We start from the raw sequence: 24,591 nt of genomic DNA, 5'->3' as shown, positions 1-24,591 counted from the left end.
TGTGTGCCCCAGGCACTCTTTGGATCACTATTTCCATGCTGTATGTCAGGGGCTTTCTGCCCTGCCTTCTTTCCAAGAGCAGTCCCATTGCCCCCTGGGCTCTCTCCAAGCCAAGCCCACTGACCTTTAACTTCAGGCTTTAGGCCCCACTGATTGCCAAAAGTCATGAAATTTGTCCTCTCTTACTTTTTAAGCTAATTACTACAGGGATTCATTCCCCCTGTGCATTCCCCTGTCTTTCTGGGTATTCCCAGACACCCGTCTGTCTTTCATCCTTCTCCATGACCTCACTGAGCATGATGTTTCTCTCCCAAACCATGTCTCCACACTTTATACCTTCTTCAATGTAGTCTCTTCAACCTTTACTTGGGGAGTTTGTTCTGACCATCTTCAGGTTGATTTCTGGGGTATTTAGGATGATTTGATAATTACCTAGTTCTATTTGTGGGACAAGGTGACCTTAGGGGTCCTCTTACTCTGCTGCCATCTTCACCTCTTCTTTAATATACTTTTGTCTTTTGGCTGCTCAGCGTGGTTACTTTCCATTACTCTGTCTTCCAGCTAGTTAATCCATTTTTCTGCATCCTGTAATCTTCTGTTGATTCCCTCTAGTGTATTTTTCATTTCAGTTAGTGTATTCTTCAACTACCTTTATATATTTTTGTCTCTTTGTTGAAGTTTTCACTGAGTTTATTTTTCCTTCAAGTCCACTACCTTTATGACCATCACTTTGAACTCTTTACCAACTATATGGCTTATCTGTTTCATTTATCTCTTTTACTGTGCTTTTGTCTTTTTTTTTTTTTCATTCGAGATACATGCCTCTGTCTCCTCATTTTGTCTAACTCGCTCTGCTTGTTTCTATGTATTAGGTAGACCAACTCTATCTCCAAGTTTTGAAAGTAGTGGCTTTACGTAGATGGGATCCTGTAGTTCCCTGTAGTTTAATCCCCTCTGGTCACTAGAACCAGGTGCTCCAGGGTTGTCCTCTGTGTGGGCTGTGTATGCCTTCTTGTGGCTGAACCATGACTGATGTGGGAATGCTGTTAGTGGACGTGGCCCTCAGCTCAGCTGGCTGCAATGACGCACTTTACATGCCATGGGCACACTGGTGTATAGATCTTGCTCCATATGTGACCAATTTAGAGGTTGGGCTGGCAGGTAGGCAGGGTTGGCACTCAGCCTGGGTGTCTGCACTTACTACTAGGACTACTCTGGGTGTGCTGATGAGTAGCGCTTTCTCCCTGGACAGCCAATGAAAGCCTTGGCTGCAGGAGCAGTGGGTGTACTGGTGTGTGGGGTTAGCTACCTCCTACCCCAGGGTAGAAGTCACTTCTGAGAGGTGTCAGTCCCATCCTGGGCCTGCTTGCTGGGTGTGGTGTGGTGGGAGTCACTTTTGAGGACTGCCTGCCAGGGTGGGGTATGCTCTGCTAGTAAGGTAGATGTGACATCCATTGCTAATACTCTAAGTATTGTCTAGTCTGGGAGAGGGCAAGAAAGATGTTACCTGTCAGCACTTTTGTTCTTAGAGAAGTCTCTTGCAGATTGCTGCCTTTCTGGCACTTGTCTTAAAATTAGTCAACAGATCTCTTTCACATGTGTCCGAGGTGCTTTTCAAACTATGTTTGGACAGAGTTATTTGGAATGCTGGGTCTTTAAGGGTGGAAACTTCATTTCCTATCACTCTTAGGGTCTTCTGGAATTAAGAACCACAGATTTTCAATGCCAGGCGTTACGGGGACTTGTTTTCCTAGTGTGAGTCCCTAGGGCAGGGGGTGGTGCCCTGTGTGGGGTCTGATCCCCTCTCTTTTCTATATTTGTGATATCCCTCACTTTTGTGATTGGTTGTGTCAGAGGGTTTGGTGCCTGACTACATTTCTCTCCCTTATTACCCCTTTCAGTGGGGCCTTATCTCTACCCCTAGCTGTGGAAGGACCTGCTCTACCAGTCTTTGGGTTGTTTCAGGGAGAGTTGCAATACATGTAGTTGTTGTCTCATTGTGTCTGTGGGACAGGTTGAGGTCAGGATCCTCCACCATCTTCCCAGTTTACCCCTGGTTGTTTTTTTCATTTTGTTCAAGGTTCCTTTGCTGTGCTGAAGCTTTTAGTTTGATGGAGCCTCACTTGTTTACTTTTGGTTTTGTTGCTTTTTTGTTTTGGCATAAAATCCAAAAATTCATTTCCAAGACTGATGTCTAGGAGCTTATCCTTTATGTGTTCTTTTAGGAATTTAATATTTTCAGGTCTTGCATTTAAGTCTTTAATTCATTTTGAATTAATTTTTGTGTACAGTGTAAGATAAGGGTCTAGTTTTCCCAGCACCCTTTATTGAAGAAACTGTGTTTTCTCCCTCATATATTCTTGCCTCCCTTGTTGTAAACTAATTGATTATGTGTGCACAGGTTTGGTTCTGGACTCTATTCTGTTGATCTATATATCTGTTTTTGTGCCAGTATCATACTATTTGATTACGATAGCTTTGTGATATAGTTTGAAATTAGGAAGTGTGTTGTCTCATCTTTGTTGCTCAAAATTGCTTTGGTTATTCAGGGTCTTTTGTGGTTACATAAAAACTTAATGGTTATTCTTTTCCTGTGGAAAATTCCATTGGAATTTAGATAGGGATTGAATTGAATCTTAAAGTTTTCAGTGTATAGGTCTTTAACCTCTTTCGTTAAATTTATTCCTAGGTTTCATATACCTTTTGATGCAGTTGTAAATGGGTTTTGAAATTTCTATTTCTGGTAGTTATAAGTGTATACACTAATAACAGTGTATACACAGCTGATTTTTATATATTTTTGTCTCCTGCAATTTTGCTGAACTTGTGTATCCTAATAGTTTTTTTTGTGGAATTTTAGGGTTTTCTATATGTAATATCCTGTCAACTGCAACTAGTGACAGCTTTACTTCTATTCCAATTTGAATGCCTTTTTTTTTTTTTTGGCTTAATTGCTGTAGCTAGGACTTAAAAGTGGTGAGACTGGGAATCCCTATTTTGTTCTTGATTTTAGGGGAAAAGCTTTTAGCATTTCACCGCTGAGTATGATTTTAGCTGTGGGCTTTTCATATATGGCCTTTATTGTGTTGAGGTACGTTTCCTTTATAACACTCTGAGAGTTTTTATCATGAAGTGATGTTAAATTTTGTCAACTGATTGTTCTGGATTGATTGAGATGATCGTATGGTTTTTACCCTTCATTTTATTAACGCGATACATCACATTGATGGAATTACAGATGTTGAGCCACACTTGCATCCTTGGAATAAATCCTATTTAATTGTGGTGTATGATCTTATGAATGTATTATTGAATTTCATTTGCTAATAATTTGTTTTCTGTAGTGTTCTTGTCAGATTTTGGTGTCAAGGTAATTACTGGCCTTATAAAATGAGTTTGGAAGTTTTGCACACGGAGTGGTATTGATATTTCCTTAAAAGTTTGGTAGAGGGTCGCCGGGGTGGCTTAGTTGGTTAAGTGTCCAACTTCAGCTCAGGTCATGATCTCACGGTTCATGGGTTGAGCCCTGCATCAGACTCTGTGCTGACAGCTCAGAGCCTGGAGTGTGCTTCAGATTCTGTGCCTCCTTCTCTCTCTGCCCCTCCCTGCCCCTCTGTCTCTCTCCAAAATAAATGAACATTAAAAAAAATTTTTTTTGATGGTAGAATTCACTATTGAACTATTTAGTTCTGGACTTTTTTTGGCAGGTGTTTTGAGTATGGATCACAGATTTAATGTACTTACTAGTAATTTGTTTTTTTCTATTCCTTCATAAATTCATCTTGGTAGGTTGTATGTTTCTAGTAATTTATCCATTTCTTCCCAGTGTCCAATTTTAGTATATAATTGCTCGCAGTAGTCTCTTAAAAACCTTTGTATTTCTGTGGTAACGGTTGTAATATCGCTTTGATTTCTAGCATATTCTGCTTATCTTTTCAGAAAATCACTTCTTAGTTTCACTAATCTTTTTTGTTGCCTTTTTATTCTCTATTTCATTTATTTCTGGTCTGATCTTTAGACTTTGTATTTTTTTCCTTTCCTAGTTTCTGGAGATGTAAAGTTAGGTTGTTTATCTGAGATTTCTTGTTTCTCAGATTTTACTGTATTTCTGTAAGTTTTGGTATGTTGTTGTTTTCAATGTTTATTAATTTTTGAGAGACAGCACGAGCAGAGGGGGGGGCAGAGAGCGAGGGAGACACAGAATCCAAAGCAGGCTCAGAGCTGTCAACACAGAGCCTGAGGTGGGGCCGAAACTCAGGAACCATGAGATCATGACCTGAGCTGAAGTCTGACTCTTAACCAACTGAGCCACCCAGGGGCCCCTGGTGTTGTGTTTTGGTTTTGATTACTTGTTTGACCTATGGGTCAGGAGTATGTTTAATCTCACATATTTGTGAATTTTCCAATTTTCTTATAATTAATGCTATTTTGGTTTGAAAAGCAGCTTGATATTTGGGTTTCAGTCTTTTAATTTATTAAGATGTATGATGTGATGCCAAATATAGGATTGATCAGGGAGAATGTTCCATGAGCATTTCAGAAGAATGTATGTTCTGTTTCTGCATGAAATGGTCTATATATATCTGTTAGGTCTATCTGGTTTCACATGTACTTTAAGTAGAATTTTCCTTATTGTTTCCTCTGCATAATCTATTCATTTTTGATGGGGGGGGGGATTGTAAAGTCCCCCATTATTGTATTACTGTGTATTTTGGACTTTAGGTATGTTAATATTTCCTCAGTATATTTAGGTGCTCCTGTATAGGGTAAGTAAATATTTGCAAATGTTATATCCTTTTGATGAATTGATTCCTTTATCTGTGTTTATTACAGCCTTTACCCTAAACTCTATTCTTTCTAATAACAGTGTGGTTACCCCAGATTTGCTTTAATTTCCATTTGCATAGATATCTTTCCATCTTTTCACCCTCAGTCTGTGTGTTCTTAAAGCACAAGTGACTCTTTTGTAGGCACCATATAGATGGGTCATGTATTTTATCCATTAAACCACTCTTTGTCTTTTGATTGGAACATGTGGACCATTATATGTATGAATTGCCATTTTGTTCATTGTTTGCTGGTTGTTTTATAATTCCTCCATTCCTTTCTCTTACTCTCTTATTTGATTTGATGATATGATTTTCATATATTGTTACCCTTTCACCTTGAAGAACAGTCTTTAATATTGCTTGAAAGGTGGGTCTAGTAGTGATGAACTCTTCTTTTACTTGTCTGGAAGACTCTCTGTTTCAATTCTAAAGGACAGTTTTGCTAGGTAGGGTACTCTTGGTTGGCAGGGTTTTTTTTCTTCTCTTTGTATCTATAGGCGTACCTCTGGGATATTGTGGACTCTGTTCCAGACCACCAAAATAAGGTGAATATTTCAATAAAGCAAGTAAAATGAAGCATTTGGTTTTCTAGTGCATATAAAAGTTATGTTTACATTGTACTGTGGTCTGTTAAGTGCACAGTAGTATTATATCTTAAAAACAATGAGTATACATTAATTGTAAAACACTTTGCTAAAAATGACTAAGCATCATCTTAGCTTTCAGTGAGTAGTAATCATTGATGGCTGCTGACTGATCAGGAGAGTGGCTACAAAAGGTAGAGGTAACTGGCAAAATTCCCTTAAGACAACAATGAAGTTTGCCATAATGATTGACTTCTTTTCATGAAGGATTTCTCTGTAGCATATGATGTTGCTTGATAGTATTTTCCCAGTAGTAGAACTTCCTTTTCAAAATTGGAGTCAATCCTCTCAAATCCTGCTCTGCTGCTTTCTCAACTAAATTTATGTCGAATTCTAAATCCTTTATTGTCATTTCAGCAATCTTCACAGCATCTTCACCAGGATTAGATTCCATCTCAAAAAGCCACTTTCCTTGCTCACCCATAAGAAGCAACTCCTTATCCAAGTTTTATTATGAGATTGCAGCAATTCAGTCCCATCTTCAGGGTCCACTTCTAATTCTGGTTTTCTTTCTATTTCCACCTCATCTGCAGTTGCTTCCTCCACTGAAGTTTTGAACCCTTAAAATCATCCATGAGGGTAGGAATCGACTTTTTCCAAACTTCTGTTTATGTTGATGTTTTAACCTCTTCCCATGAATCATGAATGTGCTTAATGGGATCTAGAATAGTGAATCCTGGGGCACTTGGATGGCTCAGTTGGTTAAGCATCCAACTTCAGCTCAGGTCATGATCTTGCAGTCTGTGAGTTCAAGCCCTGTTTTGGGCTCTGTGCTGGCATCCCAGAGCCTGGAGCCTGCTTCAGATTCTGTCTCCCTCTCCCTACACCCCTCCCTGACTCATACTCTGTCTCTCAAAAATGAATAAATGTTAAAAAAAAGATCAGAATAATGAATCCTTTCCAGAAGGTTTTCCATTGATTTTACCCAGATTCATTGGAGGAATCACTATCTGTGGCAGCTAAATCTTTATAAAGTGTATTTTTAGCAATTAGATTGAAGTATAAAGTGCCTTCTTGAGAGGCACCTGGGTGGTTCAGTTGGCTAAGCATCTGACTCTCGATTTCAGCTCATGTCATGATTTTGCGGTTCATGAGATGGAACCCCTCATTGGGCTCTGTGCTGTCAACAGCAGAATCCCTGCTTGGGATTCTGTCCCTCTCTGCCCCTTCTTTGCACGCGCTCTCTCTCTCTCAAATAAGTAAAACTTTCAAAAAAAATGATTCCTTGATCCATGGGCTGCAGAATGGCTCTTGTGTTAGCAGGCATGAAAACATTAATCTCATTGTACATCTCCATCAGAGCTATGGGGTGACCAGTTGCATTGTCAATGAGCAATAGTATTTTTGAAGACATTGTCTGTTCTTTGAGAGCAGGTCTCAACACTGGGCTTAAAATATTCAGTAAACCATGTAAATAAATGTGTGTTCACCCTGCTTTTTAGTTCTATTTATAAAACACAGTAGGTGTAGCATAATGCCTGAGGGCCCTAAGATTTTCAGAATGGTAAATAAGCATTGGCTTCAACTTAAGGTCACCAGCTTCATTAGTCTTTAGCAAAACAATCAGTCCTTTGAAGTTTTGAAGCCAGGTATTAACTTCTTCTACTTAGCTATGAAAGTCCTAGATGGCACCTTCTTCCAATAGAGTGCTGTTTCATCTACATTGAAAATCTTTTATGTGGCCGCCTTCATTAATTATTTTAGGTAGATATTCTGGATAACTTGCTGCAGCTTCTACATCCGAACTTGCTGCTTCACCTTGTGCTTTGATGTTATGGAGATAGTGTCTTCCTTAAACCTCAAGAACCAACCTCTGCTAGCTTCACACTTTTCTTCTGTAGCTTCCTCACCTCTCTCAGTCTTCAAAGAATTAAAGAGAGTTAGGACCTTTCTGTGATCTTATAGCTGGTTTGATCCTCTCTCCAGACCACTAAAACTTTCTCTTCATCAGTCATAAGGCTGTTTAGCTTTCTTATCATTTGTGTATCCACTGGATTAGCACCTTTAATTTCCTTCAAGAAATTTTACTTTGCATTCACAACTCAGTTAACTGGTGTAAGAGGTTTGGCTTGAGGCTTGTCTCAGATTTTGCCACTCCTTCCTCACTAAGCTTAATTATGTCTAGCTTTTTATATAAACTGAGGGATATGTTCACATATCTCTTGAACACTTAGAGGCCACTGTAGGGTTATAAATTGGCCTAATTTCTCTATTGTTGTGTCTTGGAATAGGGAGGCCCAAAGTGAGGGAAAGAGAATGGGAATGGCTAGTTGGTGGAGCAGTCAGAACACACAAAGTTCACCTTCTTATGTGGTTGATGGCACCCCAGAACAAGAGTAACATCAGAGATCATTGATCACCATGGCATATAATAATGAAAAAGTTTAAAATATTTCAAGAATTGCCAAAATGTGACACAGAGACACAAAGTGAACAAATGTTGGGAAAATGGCACCAATAGACGTATACAACAAATTGCCACATATCTTCACCTGGTAGAAAATGCAGTATTTGTAAAGCACAGCAAATATACCATGCAAGTTTCTATGGGCTTGCAAAACTTCTGCTGAAAAATCTGCTGATAGTCCTATGTTTGGGGGAGTCCATTATACATAATAATTTTTTTTTGTTATTTTTGCTGTTTTTAAGATTTCCTCCTTGTCTTTAAATTTGATGCTTTAATTTTAATGTATCTCAGTGCTAATCTCTTTGGGTTCATCTTATTTAATATTCTGCGCTTCCTGCAGTTGCACACCTGTTGCCTTCCCAAAGGTTAGGGAAGCTTTCAGCCATTATTCTTTAAGTACGTTCTCTGCCTCTCTCTCTTCCTCTTTTGGACCCCATAATGTGAATGTTGGTCTGCTTGATGTTGTCCCGTAAGTCCCTTAAGCTATTTTCACTCTTTTTCAATCTCTTCTCTTTTTGCTGTTCTAATTGGATAAGTTCCACTGACCTTTGAGTGCATGGATCCTTTTCCTGTTTCTTCAAGTCTACTGTTTAACTCCTCTGTAGTATTTTTCTGTTCAGGTGTTGTATTCTTCAGCTCTGTCACTTCCATTAAGTACTTTCTTATATTTTCTTTTTGTTAAAATTCTCACCTGGTTCATGCATTATTCTCGGGAACTCTGTGGACATCTTTTATCACTGTTCTTTGAATTTATTGTCAGGTAAATCACCCTCATTAAGGTCTTTTTCTGGGGTTTTATCTTGTTCTTTTGTTTGGAACATATTACTCCATTTCTTCATTTGATCTCTGTACTGGTTTCTATGTATTAGATAAAATAACCAAGTCTCCCAGTCTTGAAGGAATGGCCTCATGTTGGAGATAAACCATATTATTCTCCTCTGGCTTAGCTCTTGATTGTCTGTCAGCATTTGTGATTGTCCAAGCAGCTTAATTTATTCTTAGTAGCTCCCAGTGGTGGAGGCTATGCCAAGACCTTTTAGTGTCTCAAAGGGGCAGATCTCAGTCAGCATCTGGATTCATGCCAAATTGGAAGTCAGACCTTCCGGTATCAACTTTTAAAGTTTATAGATACATTTCTTTCAGGGGAGAGATGGGCATTTTTGTCTGCTCACTCTGTGCTGAGCTCTGTGGTGATAGACAGTTAAGAAGTGTTTCTTTGGTTGTTGTGGTCATGATGAACCCCTGAACATATGCCATGCTCTCAAGGGATATGTCCTGTGTGTCAGACACAAAAGCCAGGGTGCCAGATGTGTACACCAACTCCTTTCTTGGGGACGCTGGTGATGGAGGGAGAACGTGAAGATGACTCCCACTGGCCTCCACTCTCTTGGGAGAGTCTTATCAGTAGGCATTTTGTTGTGTGTGAAATTAGAAGCCTGCTTATTAGGTCAAAACTTTGAGATAAACAAATATGCCTCTTACACAGAAGGATTGGGTGCTTTTCTTTTTTTTTTTTTTTTTTCTTTTACATTTATTTTATTTTTTTTTTTTTTCTGAAATTTATTGACAAATTGGTTTCCATACAACACCCAGTGCTCATCCCAAAAGGTGCCCTCCTCAATACCCATCACCCACCCTCTCCTCCCTCCCACCCCCCATCAACCCTCAGTTTGTTCTCAGTTTTTAACAGTCTCTTATGCTTTGGCTCTCTCCCATTCTAACCTCTTTTTTTTTTTTCCTTCCCCTCCCCCATGGGTTCCTGTTAAGTTTCTCAGGATCCACATAAGAGTGAGACCATATGGTATCTGTCTTTCTCTGTATGGCTTATTTCACTTAGCATCACACTCTCCAGTTCCATCCACGTTGCTACAAAAGGCCATATTTCATTTTTTCTCATTGCCACGTAATATTCCATTGTGTATATAAACCACAATTTCTTTATCCATTCATCAGTTGATGGACATTTAGGCTCTTTCCATAATTTGGCTATTGTTGAGAGTGCTGCTATGAACATTGGGGTACAAATGGCCCTATGCATCAGTGCTCCTGTATCCCTTGGGTAAATTCCTAGCAGTGCTATTGCTGGGTCATAGGGTAGGTCTATTTTTAATTTTCTGAGGAACCTCCACACTGCTTTCCAGAGCGGCTGCACCAATTTGCATTCCCACCAACAGTGCAAGAGGGTTCCCGTTTCTCCACATCCTCTCCAGCATCTATAGTCTCCTGATTTGTTCATTTTGGCCACTCTGACTGGCGTGAGGTGATACCTGAGTGTGGTTTTGATTTGTATTTCCCTGATAAGGAGCGACGCTGAACATCTTTTCATGTGCCTGTTGGCCATCCGGATGTCTTCTTTAGAGAAGTGTCTATTCATGTTTTCTGCCCATTTCTTCACTGGGTTATTTGTTTTTCGGGTGTGGAGTTTGGTGAGCTCTTTATAGATTTTGGATACTAGCCCTTTGTCCGATATGTCATTTGCGAATATCTTTTCCCATTCCGTTGGTTGCCTTTTAGTTTTGTTGGTTGTTTCCTTTGCTGTGCAGAAGCTTTTTATCTTCATAAGGTCCCAGTAATTCACTTTTGCTTTTAATTCCCTTGCCTTCGAGTGAGGCAATCTCTCACTCGATGTGTCGAGTAAGAGATTGCTACGGCTGAGGTCAGAGAGGTCTTTTCCTGCTTTCTCCTCTAAGGTTTTGATGGTTTCCTGTCTCACATTTAGGTCCTTTATCCATTTTGAGTTTATTTTTGTGAATGGTGTGAGAAAGTGGTCTAGTTTCAACCTTCTGCATGTTGCTGTCCAGTTCTCCCAGCACCATTTGTTAAAGAGGCTGTCTTTTTTCCATTGGATGTTCTTTCCTGCTTTGTCAAAGATGAGTTGGCCATACGTTTGTGGGTCTAGTTCTGGGGTTTCTATTCTATTCCATTGGTCTATGTGTCTGTTTTGGTGCCAATACCATGCTGTCTTGATGATGACAGCTTTGTAGTAGAGGCTAAAGTCTGGGATTGTGATGCCTCCTGCTTTGGTCTTCTTCTTCAAAATTCCTTTGGCTATTCGGGGCCTTTTGTGGTTCCATATGAATTTTAGGATTGCTTGTTCTAGTTTCAAGAAGAATGCTGGTGCAATTTTGATTGGGATTGCATTGAATGTGTAGATAGCTTTGGGTAGTATTGACATTTTGACAATATTTATTTTTCCAATCCATGAGCAGGGAATGTCTTTCCATTTCTTTAAATCTTCTTCAATTTCCTTCAGAAGCTTTCTATAGTTTTCAGCATACAGATCCTTTACATCTTTGGTTAGATTTATTCCTAGGTATTTTATGCTTCTTGGTGCAATTGTGAATGGGATCCGTTTCTTTATTTGTCTTTCTGTTGCTTCATTGTTAGTGTATAAGAATGCAACTGATTTCTGTACATTGATTTTGTATCCTGCAACTTTGCTGAATTCCTGTATCAGTTCTAGCAGACTTTTGGTGGAGTCTATCGGATTTTCCATGTATAATATCATGTCATCTGCAAAAAGCGAAAGCTTGACTTCATCTTTGCCAATTTGGATGCCTTTGATTTCCTTTTGTTGTCTGATTGCTGATGCTAGAACTTCCAGCACTATGTTAAACAGCAGCGGTGAGAGTGGGCATCCTTGTCGTGTTCCTGATCTCAGGGAAAAAGCTTTCAGTTTTTCCCCGTTGAGGATGATGTTAGCTGTGGGCTTTTCATAAATGGCTTTTATGATCTTTAAGTATGTTCCTTCTATCCCGACTTTCTCAAGGGTTTTTATTAAGAAAGGGTGCTGGATTTTGTCGAAGGCCTTTTCTGCATCGATTGACAGGATCATATGGTTCTTCTCTTTTCTTTTATTAATGTGATGTATCACGTTGATTGATTTGCGAATGTTGAACCAGCCCTGCATCCCAGGAATGAATCCCACTTGATCATGGTGAATAATTCTTTTTATATGCCGTTGAATTCGATTTGCTAGTATCTTACTGAGAATTTTTGCATCCATATTCATCAGGGATATTGGCCTGTAGTTCTCTTTTTTTACTGGGTCTCTGTCTGGTTTAGGAATCAAAGTAATACTGGCTTCATAGAATGAGTCTGGAAGTTTTCCTTCCCTTTCTATTTCTTGGAATAGCTTGAGAAGGATAGGTATTATCTCTGCTTTAAACGTCTGGTAGAACTCCCCTGGGAAGCCATCTGGTCCTGGACTCTTATTTGTTGGGAGATTTTTGATAACCGATTCAATTTCTTCGCTGGTTATGGGTCTGCTCAAGCTTTCTATTTCCTCCTGATTGAGTTTTGGAAGCGTGTGGGTGTTCAGGAATTCGTCCATTTCTTCCAGGTTGTCCAATTTGTTGGCATATAAGTTTTCATAGTATTCCCTGATAATTGTTTGTATCTCTGAGGGATTGGTTGTAATCATTCCATTTTCATTCATGATTTTATCTATTTGGGTCATCTCCCTTTTCTTTTTGAGAAGCCTGGCTAGAGGTTTGTCAATTTTGTTTATTTTTTCAAAAAACCAACTCTTGGTTTCGTTGATCTGCTCTACAGTTTTTTTAGTTTCTATATTGTTTATTTCTGCTCTGATCTTTATTATTTCTCTTCTTCTGCTGGGCTTAGGCTGCCTTTGCTGTTCTGCTTCTAGTTCCTTTAGGTGTGCTGTTAGATTTTGTATTTGGGATTTTTCTTGTTTCTTGAGATAGGCCTGGATTGCAATGTATTTTCCTCTCAGGACTGCCTTTGCTGCGTCCCAAAGCGTTTGGATTGTTGTATTTTCATTTTCGTTTGTTTCCATATATTTTTTAATTTCTTCTCTAATTGCCTGGTTGACCCACTCATTCGTTAGTAGGGTGTTCTTTAACCTCCATGCTTTTGGAGGTTTTCCAGACTTTTTCCTGTGGTTGATTTCAAGCTTCATGGCATTGTGGTCTGAAAGTAAGCATGGTATAATTTCAATTCTTGTAAACTTATGAAGGGCTGTTTTGTGACCCAGTATATGATCTATCTTGGAGAATGTTCCATGTGCACTCGAGAAGAAAGTATATTCTGTTGCTTTGGGATGCAGAGTTCTAAATATATCTGTCAAGTCCATCTCATCCAATGTCTCATTCAGGGCCCTTGTTTCTTTATTGACCGTGTGTCTAGATGATCTATCCATTGTTGTAAGTGGTGTATTAAAGTCCCCTGCAATTACCACATTCTTATCAATAAGGTTGCTTATGTTTATGAGTAATTGTTTTATATATTTGGGGGCTCCTGTATTCGGTGCATAGACATTGATAATTGTTAGCTCTTCCTGATGGATAGACCCTGTAACTATTATATAATGTCCTTCTTCATCTCTTGTTACAGCCTTTAATTTAAAGTCTAGTTTGTCTGATATAAGTATGGCTACTCCAGCTTTCTTTTGGCTTCCAGTCGCATGATAAATAGTTCTCCATCCCCTCACTCTCAATCGAAAGGTGTCCTCAGGTCTAAAATGAGTCTCTTGTAGACAGCAAATAGATGGGTCTTGTTTTTTTATCCATTCTGATACCCTATGTCTTTTGGTTGGCGCATTTAATCCATTTACATTCAGTGTTATTATAGAAAGATACGGGTTTAGAGTCATTGTGATGTCTGTATGTTTTATGCTTATAGTGATGTCTCTGGGACTTTGTCTCACAGGGTCCCCCTTAGGATCTCTTGTAGGGCTGGTTTAGTGGTGACAAATTCCTTCAGTTTTTGTTTGTTTGGGAAGACCTTTATCTCTCCTTCTATTCTAAATGACAGACTTGCTGGATAAAGGATTCTTGGCTGCATATTTTTTCTGTCTAGCACCCTGAAAATCTCGTGCCAATTCTTTCTGGCCTGCCAAGTTTCAAAAGAGAGATCAGTCACGAGTCTTATAGGTCTCCCTTTATATGTGAGGGCACGTTTACCCCTTGCTGCTTTCAGAATTTTCTCTTTATCCTTGTATTTTGCCAGTTTCACTATGATATGTCGTGCAGAAGATCGATTCAAGTGACGTCTGAAGGGAGTTCTCTGTGCCTCTTGGATTTCAATGCCTTTTTCCTTCCCCAGTTCAGGGAAGTTCTCAGCTATGATTTCTTCAAGTACCCCTTCAGCACCTTTCCCTCTCTCTTCCTCCTCTGGGATACCAATTATGCGTATATTATTTCTTTTTAGTGTATCACTTAGTTCTCTAATTTTCCCCTCATACTCCTGGATTTTTTTATCTCTCTTTTTCTCAGCTTCCTCTTTTTCCATAACTTTATCTTCTAGTTCACCTATTCTCTCCTCTGCCTCTTCAAGCCGAGCTGTGGTGGTTTCCATTTTGTTATGCATTTCGTTTAAAGCGTTTTTCAGCTCCTCGTGACTGTTCCTTAGTCCCTTGATCTCTGTAGCAAGAGATTCTCTGCTGTCCTGTATACTGTTTTCAAGCCCAGCGATTAATTTTATGACTATTATTCTAAATTCACTTTCTGTTATATTATTTAAATCCTTTTTGATCAGCTCATTAGCTGTTGTTATTTCCTGGAGATTCTTCTGAGGGGAGTTCTTCCGCTTGGTCATTTTGGATAGTCCCTGGCGTGGTGAGGACCTGCAGGGCACTTCCCCTGTGCTGTGGTGTATACCTGGAGTTGGTGGGCGGGGCCGCAGTCAGACCTGATGTCTGCCCCCAGCCCACCGCTGGGGCCACAGTCAGACTGGTGTGTGCCTTCTCTTCCCCTCTCCTAGGGGCGGGATTCACTGTGGGGTGTTGTGGCTCGTCTGGGCTACTTGCACCCTGCCAGGCTTGTGATGCTGGGGATCTGGCGTATTAGCTGGGGTGGGTAGGCAAGGTGCTCGGGGGCAGGAGGGGCAGGCTTAGATCGCTTCTCCTTAGGTGATCCACTTCAGGAGGGGCCCTGTGGCAGCGGGAGGGAGTCAGATCCGCTGCCGGAGGTTTGGCTCCGCAGAAGCGCAGAGTTGGGTGTTTGCGCGGAGCGAGCAAGTTCCCTGGCAGGAACCGGTTCCCTTTGGGATTTTGGCTGGGGGATGGGCGGGGGAAATGGCGCTGGCGAGCGCCTTTGTTCCCCACCAAACTGAGCTCTGTTGTCAGGGGGCTCAGCAGCTCTCCCTCCCTTTGTCCTCCAGCCTTCCCGCTTTCCGAGCAGAGCTGTTAATTTCTGACCTCCCAGACGCTAAGTCGCGCTTGCTGTCGGAACACAGTCCGCCCGGCCCCTCCGCTTTTGCAAGCCCGACTCGGGGGCTCTGCTTGGCCGGCGAGCCGCCCCTCCGCCCCGGCTCCCTCCCGCCAGTCCGTGGAGCGCGCACCGCCTCGCCGCCCTTCCTACCCTCTTCCGTGGGCCTCTCGTCTGCGTTTGGCTCCGGCGACTCTGTTCTGCTAATCCTCTGGCGGTTTTCTGGGTTATTTAGGCAGGTGTAGATGGAATCTAAGTGATCAGCAGGACGTGCGGTGAGCCCAGCGTCCTCCTAAGCCGCCATCTTGCCGCAACTCGGATTGGGTGCTTTTCAATCTGCTGCCTCTGTACTAGGCCCTGGAGGGTGGTAGCCATTAGGCCTTTAAGAATGGTTTTAGTTTTGTATAGCCTGTGAGTATCATGGACACAAGCCCTGGTGACTTTCAAAGCTACCTGTTGCAGGGGCTCATCTCTCAGGTACACATCTTAAAAGTTTGAGTGCCAGATAGGGGGTTCAAACACTTTGCTCCTCAAGGAGAAGCTCAGAGCTGTGAGTTCCCTCCCAATTGTGGGGGTGGCACTAGGGTTGGGGTTGATGACAAGTGTGTCAGCCTCTTGTACATATTTCCATGTGGGATCTTTGCTTGTTTCTATAATATGCCGGAGTCACTCAACTAGTTCGTGGATGTCTTTCAGAGGAAAGTGTTCTTTAGGTGGCTGTATCTTCGGTGTGTCCATGGGAGGAGAGGAGTTCAGGATCCTCTTACGTCACTGTCTTGAACTGGTGCCCTGTCTCCTGTTTTTTTTCATAACCATTCTAATAGGTAGGCGGTGATGTCTGTGGTTTGTATTTTCGTTTCTCTAATGATTCGTACTGTCTAGCACCTTTTCATATACCTATCAGCCCTACTTAGGTATTCTTAGAGAAATATATTGAGGTCCTCTGAGTGAGAGAGGCTGGAACTGTCTCATGGATCACGGCAGGGTCCCTAGGTAAGAAAGAGGTCTTTCTGCCTGTTACCTGATACATGGGGTCGCCAATGCTTCTCCTGGGTCCTTTGGCATATTATGCTGGATCCCATAGCTCTCTCAAAGGCACTATTGCTTACGGATGGATGGTCAATTTTTGTTGTGGGATGAGGGGACAAAAATGAGAGATGTCTTCAGACAGTATTATTTGTTTTTGCATATATATTTGTACAGGGGGGAGTATTTTTTTTTCATTTTTTAATGTTTATTTATTATTGAGAGACAGACACAGAATCCGAAGTAGGCTCCAGGCTCTGAGCTGTCAGCACAGAGCCCGACACAGGGCTCCAACCCACAAATTGCAAGATGATGACCTGAGCCGAAGTCAGTTGCCCAAACAAGCCACCCAGGTGCCCCCGGGGGGGGGGGGGGAGTATTTTTTTAAATAAAATTTATTGTCAGGTTAGCTAACATACAGTGTGCTCTTGGTTTTGGGGGTGGAGTCCCCCATCACTTACGTACAACACCCAGTGCTCATCCCAACAAGCGCCCCACTGCTCAATGCCCATCACCCATTTTTCCCTCTCCTCCCCACCCCCATCAACCCTCGGTGTGTTCTATTTAAGAGTCTCTTATGGGGGAGTATTTCTATGAGATGAAGTTCCAAAATGACTAGGTCACAGGCTACATGCAGTTTTCATTTTGGTACATATAGCCAAATCACTTTTTCTAGAGTTTTATACTCATAGTACAGAAGTGCCTATTCCTGCAAACACTGACTTTTTGATTTTACCAGTCTGAAAAAGAGCAATTCATTATAGCTCTAATTTGCATGAATCTTATTTATATTCTTTGTGTATTTTAAAAATTTTATTTTTTAAAGTACTCTCTACATCTACATGGGGCTTGAACCCACAATCCCAAGATCAAGAGTCACATGCTCTACCGACTGAGCCAACCAGGTGCCCCACTTTTTGTATTTTTGTGTCTGGGGTTTTGATCTTTAACTTGTTGATTTACTACAGCTCTTTTTTGATTGGAGTAACAAAACTTAGAATATCTTTTCTGTTTAAAAAAAAAAAAAAGAACCAGGGTGGCTTAGGTAAGAAACAAAAACTCAGTTTTACACCTAGGTGGCTCAGTTGGTTAAGCTTCTGACTTCTGCTCAGGTCATGATCTCATGGTTAGTGAGTTTGAGCCCCTTGTCGGGCTCTGTGCTGACAGCTTGGAGCCTGGAGCCTGCTTCAGATTCTGGGTCTCCCTCTCTCTCTACCCTTCCCTCGCTCGTGCTCTGTTTCTTTCTTTCTCATGGTCTCTGCCATGACCAGAACAATTTCCAGAGTGGGGGTATCTGATGCTTACTGTACACAACACCCATTCAGTAGAAATGCCCTGAAAGCCCTCTATGGACGATCCTCAAACATTGACTTGACTGGAAAATGTTTTAAATCCAGGTTAGAATTGAATAGACAAAGTTGCTGAATCAGCACAAAAAGCGAAAGATCACAAGCACCCTCAGGAAATCAATAGTATACACGTTGGTAAGCATTTAAAAAGACAAAACCGCCCTTGTGCTTAAAAATTAAATTGTTGAAGGTACCCAAAAACAGAAAGCAAAAGAGGGGCTTTATATTTGCCATGAGGTTCACAGGGTGAGATGGAGAAGGGGCCTTGAAGGTAGTCCTCATCCTGGGGTTGGGGCTGTTGGCTAGGTCAGGGTCTGTGTTGTTGGGTACTTGGCAGCACCCAGGAAAATTGCCCTGGGGAGGTTATAATGAAACTCACCTGCCTCTCCCATGGCCTTTGCTTTCCCAGCTCATGTGTTCATCAGTGCAGAAGGCCCTGTTTGAGGAGGAGGACCATGTCAAGAAACTGCAGCAGAAGGTGGCCACCCTTGAGAAGCGGAACAAGCAGCTTCGGGATCGGGTGAAGAAGGTCAAGAGGTCGCTGAGGCAGGCCCGGAAGAATGGGCGCCACCTGGAGCTAGTGAACCAGAAGCTCAGTGAGAAGTTAGCGGCTGCAGCAGGTGCCGTCCCACACATTAATGCCCTGGGGCAGGAGCCACCCGCTGCCACCTACCTGCGGGGGTAGCAGAGACTGAGCGGTGGCCTTGCCTGGCCCTGCTGGAGCATGCTGCCTCTTACCAGGGAATGTGAAGGGATAGCAGGTTTGTCTGTGCACTCTTGTAGATGAATTCTAAATATGAATTTGGTCGAGCGTCGTTGCTTAAAGGGGCACGTCTTGCTTATTTCCTTGGCTGCTGGGCTCCCTTCCCTCCCTGTCTTGCTCCCAGGCCTGGTGCTTGCCAGTCCAGAGCCAGGAAGATCCTAGAGTGTCACGTGCTTGCCTAGGGCTTGTCCACCCTGGAAAGTGTACTTACTGTGGAAAGAACATTTTAGAATCTCTAGCTGCACAAGAACCCAGGGGTTCAGCCTTATTTCAGAGGAGAAGCAGTATGATCTCAGCTCAGAGCTCCAGGACCACCATTAGTTCTGAGGAGGGATCTATAGCAAATCATGGAACCTTCTGATGTCTTATTTGCTACATTTTTGGAAGGAGGATGGCAGTCTTGCAAAGCACCCAAGGATACCTGTAAATAAACCTGTGCATGGTGTCCCTACCCCTGCCAGCATTTCCTCACAGCTGAAGCATTGTAAGACTTCATATGAGGTCTTAACAGGTAGCATACTGAGTTGCGGCAGGGGGTGAGGGTGAGGATCAGGTAATCGAGTAATATGAATTATACCTGATTTCTAACACCAGTTACCCAGAGCTAAAGAGAACACCTATGGGTCAATCTAAAGGGGAATTGCCTTTATGGACTGGCCATGTTTTAGCAAACCATGTTCCTGAGCTGGAAGAGTCTGACCACTAAAATGGCTTGCTCATTAACTCCATCTAGCTGCTCTGATTTTGAGGTGAGTTGACCCAGTACACTATTAACTTCCATTCTGCAAAGACACCTCCTTACCTAATGGAGTCAAGTTTCCCATCCAGGCAGTTCTACAGAGTCTTGCTGCAAGCATTTTCACGGCAAACATTTTTGCCACGTAACACATTAGCTGTAAGGTAACGTTGCTGTCAGAGGTGAAATAACTAGTTGATAGTTAGGTTTAATTTCTCCACTGACAGAGTTCCCATTTTTATATTGCATGAATCTTAGGCCTCCTAATGGGCTATACAGTGACCAGTACACATGGTGGCCTTAAAATGGTGCATGATAACTACATATATGGACTTGATAGAAAATACAGCAACAAAGCTAAATAGAAGTGTGAAATAAGACTGTAAGGTCAGATTGCATACCATACTATCATGCAAAATGGTAATTCATGAGTTGAAATAACTCGGCTAGAAAAGCATTACAACATCTATCTAGAAGGCCTTCATCGTACGATACAAAGCTTAGTTACAAATGTGCATCCTAGTATTTGGAAAACTAATACCTCTCAATGTAACATGAAAAAATTATTTCTTATGTCCTTTTTAAGGCTCCTCTTTTATTTTTTGTTAGTTTATCTTTTATGGCCACATTGCCTTCTGGCCAATGTGTTATGCAGTGAAAATGCTTGTGGCAGAGATGCTTACAGTGAAAATACCGGACATGGTTCCAGGCATTCCAAGCACTTTCCACCTCCCTGGACTGTCCAATCCTGGGAGCAATGTTTTCACATGAGTCCACATGTCAGTGCATCCAGTTTTGTACATAGTCAGAACTCTTCACCCTCTTTGGAAAGACAGCTTCAAAGACAGTGCAAGTAAAAAGGGTATCCACTAGGTCTAACATCTGAGCCCTTACTTTAGTAGCATTTGATCTAGTCCCAGTTGTGTTACTCAGAAGGTAGCTGAGTGGCCGTCTTGTGATTGTCTTCTGATGGACCTCCAAATCTACAAGTCTCCTTTCTGTGCTGTTCCAGATGGAACCTGCAGGTTACTCATCAGGAAATCTCCCCCTAGACCACCCCAGACACTTCAGTGCTTGATGATGTTGTCCTTTCCATTAGAAATGCAATTATACTGTCAGATCTCCCTTCCACTGCTTGTAGGAAAACCAAGTTCTTGCTCTGGCAGCTGGTTGGGAGGATGGACTTGTGCCACTTGAGGGGCAAGCTGATGCTCAAGGGGAGAAGTCTACACCCTGGACTGGATGGAATGGCAGCTTTTGCTTCATTTTCAAGCTTCTGCTGCTCCTTTATAGCTGTATTCTTCATAGCATGATACAATGGTTAATTCTTCCTGGGGCCATTTCATTAAAGCACTTTTGCTTCCACCCAAGGGAATGACAAGCCTAAGGGTGATTTACAGCTAGTGTTTTGAGAACTGTGGAACTGGATCCCTACAGATGCATTATGTTCTACCTTTTTAATAAATATGAGCAGTATTTCAGCCACAACGGTAAGGCGATGTGTGTTTCTTGTGGGTCAGGGAGATTTTGGTATTTCCAGCTTTGGCCTGGAGAAGTACTTTAGATCCTTTTGGGGAAGCATCTATGAGTAACACCTGGGGCACATAGGAGACTGAGCTCAAATCGCCTTTGATGCTCTCCTGGGAATATGGCCTGCCCCCCCCCCCCCCTTCCCCAGGGTTCCCTTCTCTCAACACACCTGCAGAAAAGCAGTGGTATCCAGGTCTGCTCCTCCTAGGGGACAAGTAGCTTCATTAATCAATGTTTGCAAAAATACATTTGAATCTCTTGCCAAAGGGAACTCCCCAGTTATCTGCTGCCTTGTCATCCTACTGTGGCCCTTGCAACTGTTTATTGTACTAGTAGAAATTTTTTATGCACTAAGGATCCAAGAATTGCTCCAAAATGTATAGGCTTAACCAACCTGTTGTAGCTTTCTCTCTGAGATGCAGACCACTGTTTAGTTCTACTTTGGAAAAGTCAATAGGCCTCCTCAAACCCCAAAGTCACAAAATAAATGAGAGGCAGACACAATCTAGAATATTTCAACTATAGACCCAGGAGTTACAGCTGCAACATGTGAACCACAGCTAGTGTGGGGTGGATCCTTAGGTCTCCAAAGTTTGTGAATGCCCTTGTTGGACTCCAGACCACTGTTTCTACTGATACTGCTTTTTTTTTTTTTTTTTTTATACACCAGGCTATGTCACCCTTTTCCTGGTAAGAGAAACAACAGGGAATGTCCCTTCTGTGGTGCAAGGTCCCATCTCCCTTAGGGGAGAGAGAACACAAACTCAGATCACAATGACTTTGAATCAAATTGTTCATTCAGCAACAGTCCATGTTCTAAAATGGTGTAAAAAATCAGGTACTCAGAGTATTCAGCTTTTTTACCTATATTATCTCATTTACTAGCTCTAATAATTTTATAAAATAGTGATCCTGTTGCTCATTCTTAAGAATCTGGACTTTCAAGAGATTAAGTGAATTGCACAGTGACCACTGTCAGTATAGGTAGCCAATCAAGGATTCAACTCCATCTTGATTTCACTATTATCCTGATTTTATAGGTTAGCAAGTATAAACACTACTACCTCAAAGGCTGTTCAGAAGATTGAATAAAAATTTTCATTTAAATGCTTAGCTTGGCTCCTGACACACTGCAAGCACTCAATAGACACCACAAGAATAATTTTTGTTTCTAATATTCACCACAAAGGCCCGACCAATGCATGTCAGAAATAAGAGCACATTTGGTGGGATTCTATATTAAATTCTACCCTCCTTTCCATTCACCATACACCATCGCCAGTTCTTTTTCATGTTCCTTTCTGAGCCACCTCCCTTTTTCTCACAATCAGAAGCTGTTCCTCCAAATTTGCCAAGAAAACACAGCACATCAGCAATGTGTTTCCCCAATTTCTTTGAATATCACTCACACCGTGTAGTTCTGCCATCCTTCTCTCCTCCCTTTCACCCCAAAGGAAGGCACATCCCTATTGACCACATCCAGTGTCAAGCCCATTTCTGTTATCTTGAATTCATATTTCTCCTCTCAAAACCCAGCTCCCCCCTCCAATGTTTTCTTTTTATTGTAAATACTTCCCTCATTGGGGACTCCTCCTATTATCAAGCGATGCTCAATTCTCCCCAGCCTAAGGGGATAAAAACCCTCAGAAACAGTTTAGAAAATATAGAGGCAACTTTAAAGATGGCAACATGGAAGGCTCCTGAACTCCCCTCCTCCCACAGACACACTGAATGAACAGTGACACATGGAACAATTCCATCTGAAAGAAACCGTTAAATTAGCTGAGCAAGTCTTACACACTGGAGGAACTAAATGCATCCATATCAAAGTGAGTAGAAAAGGTTTAGGCACACTCTTACCATAAGTGGTGCCTACACACTGCACAGTGCCATACAATCGGGAGAGAATCTCCGAATACCAGCTTTTCTTTGAGAGAAGACTTTGGATGCCACATCTACAACCCCAACTTCTAAGAATCCCATCTGAGGGACAAGCCCTCAAAACACATAGCTCTGAAAGCCAACGGGATTTGTGTCCACAAGCCCTACAAGGCTATAGCAAACAAAGGCAGTTACTATTGGGCACAGGTACACTCAACTCCAGCTGTCACATCAAAATCAGCACAGAGGGAGCAGGAAAAGAATACCTACTAGTCTTTTCCTGAATGGGGTCTATTTTGCTACTTTAAAAATTGCTTCCCAGAGGAGGAGGTTCAAGATGGTAGTATAGAAAAAGATCCTGTTCTGATATCCTTCCACTGACACAATAAGTCCACAACTACATATGGAAGAATGTCCTCTGAAGGGGTCTGAGAAACTGGATGAACAGAACCTCCACAGCAAGGGACAGCACTGAGGTAGAAGAGGCAGACAGATGGTCTCACCAAGGTCGGGGGGAGGGGACACACCCCAGGCTTGGAGTTCCATGGTTGGGAAGAATCTCAAAGGTACAGAACTTTTCCTTGAGGAACAAAAAATTCAAGCTCCACCTTATGCACCTTAGCCCTTAGGTCTCATACAGGAGGGATGAGACCCCAAAACACATGGCTTTGAAAATGAATGGGGAATACGTCCAGGAAAACTACAGAACTGTAGGGAAAGGAAAAGCCACTTTTAAAGGGCCTGTGCACACATTCAACCCAGAAACCAGGGCAGAAACACTAGATCAAAGAGTATGTAGACCATAGGTAGAGGAGAGTCACTAACCTTCAAATGGCTGCCAGAGACACAAGAGGGAGCAGGACCTAACACCAGGGACTGAGATATTGACAGCAATCATCTTTGCTAATTCTGCCATCCTGATCTCAGTGCTGGTGGTCACCATTTAGGAGTCCTTTCCCTAGACTGTTAATGCCAGGAAGCATGCCCTGCTGAGAACCCCACACACCCAAGCACCTCGGCTGGGCCTCAGAGTCAACAGGTTGACAGCTCCCTCCACCAAAGTTCCAAAAGTAGCTACAGTTGGGGGCCATCCCCACCCAAAAATGTGCCACAACAGATGCAATCAGGCATGACAGCCACCTGGGCCTGGGATTACCCCACCCCACCAGTGATTCTGAAGTAGTTGCAGCCCCACAACAGGAGAGTACATGCAGCACACACAGGAAACACCCCTACATTGCCTGGCTCTAGTAGCCAGGGGATATTGTGCTTCTGGGTCCCACAGGACATCTACACTAGGTGACTCCTTCAAGGGGGAGACTAGCTGAACTACCTAATAAATAGAAACAGAGATTCAGGCAAAATGAGGAAATAAGAAAATATCCCAAATGAAATAACAAGATAGAACCTCAGAAAAGAACTAAATGAGACAGAGATCAGCAATCTACCTGATAAAGACTTCAAAGTAAGGGTCATTAAGCTACTTCCTGTATTTAGAAGAATGGATGAACACAGTAAAAATTTCAACAAAGAGAAAAAAGAGTACCAATCATGGGAATGCAAACTGGTGCAGCAACTCTGGAAAAACAGCCTGGAGTTTCCTCAAAAAGTTAAAAATAGGACTACCCTGTGATCTAGCAACTGCACCACTAGGTATTTATTCAAATGATACAAAAATACTAATTTGTAGGGATACACCCTAGTATTTAGAGCAACATTATCTACAATAGCCAAATTATGGAAAGAACACAAATGTCCATCAACTAATGGATAAAGAAGATGTAGTGTGTTGGGGGGTGGGGTATTTGTATATATGTGGGGGATATATATATATATATATATAGTATATATACTTGTGTATATATATATGGTGTGTGTGGATACACACACACATACAGAGGAATATTACCAAACCATAAAAGATGAAATACATTTGCAATGTTGTGGATGGAGCTAAAGAATATTATGCTAAATGAAATATGTCACAGAAAGACAAATACCATATGCTTTCACTCATATGGGGAATTTAAGAAGCAAAACAAACTTCTCAAAAAAAAAAACAGACCCAAGTAGATAAAATCACAAATGAAAATGGAATTATTACAACCAATCCCTCAGAAATACAAGCAATTATCAGGGAATACTATGAAAAATTATATGCCAACAAAATGGACAACCTGGAAGAAATGGAAAAATTCCTAAACTCCCACATGCTTCCAAAACTCAAACAGGAAGAAATAGAAAATTTGAACAGACC

At 41.8% G+C, this 24,591-nt stretch overlaps 1 protein-coding gene across 1 annotated transcript in view; it reads left to right on the top strand.

Moving 5' to 3' along the window:
* CCDC3 (coiled-coil domain containing 3) overlaps positions 1-20,411 on the top strand; it is a 122,796-nt gene extending 102,385 nt beyond the window's left edge. The window contains exon 3 of the mRNA XM_043562406.1: positions 17,834-20,411. Within this exon, the coding sequence (XP_043418341.1) occupies positions 17,834-18,109 (276 nt within the window). The 3' untranslated portion in view covers positions 18,110-20,411. The remainder of the gene's footprint in view (positions 1-17,833) is intronic.
* The last annotated feature ends 4,180 nt before the right edge of the window (positions 20,412-24,591 follow it).

Source organism: Prionailurus bengalensis, chromosome B4 (genome assembly GCF_016509475.1).
Source record: "Prionailurus bengalensis isolate Pbe53 chromosome B4, Fcat_Pben_1.1_paternal_pri, whole genome shotgun sequence".
NCBI classification, from domain to species: Eukaryota; Metazoa; Chordata; class Mammalia; order Carnivora; family Felidae; genus Prionailurus; species Prionailurus bengalensis.
Note: the sequence above shows the minus strand (reverse complement) of the source record. Positions and strands in the feature narration are given on the sequence as shown.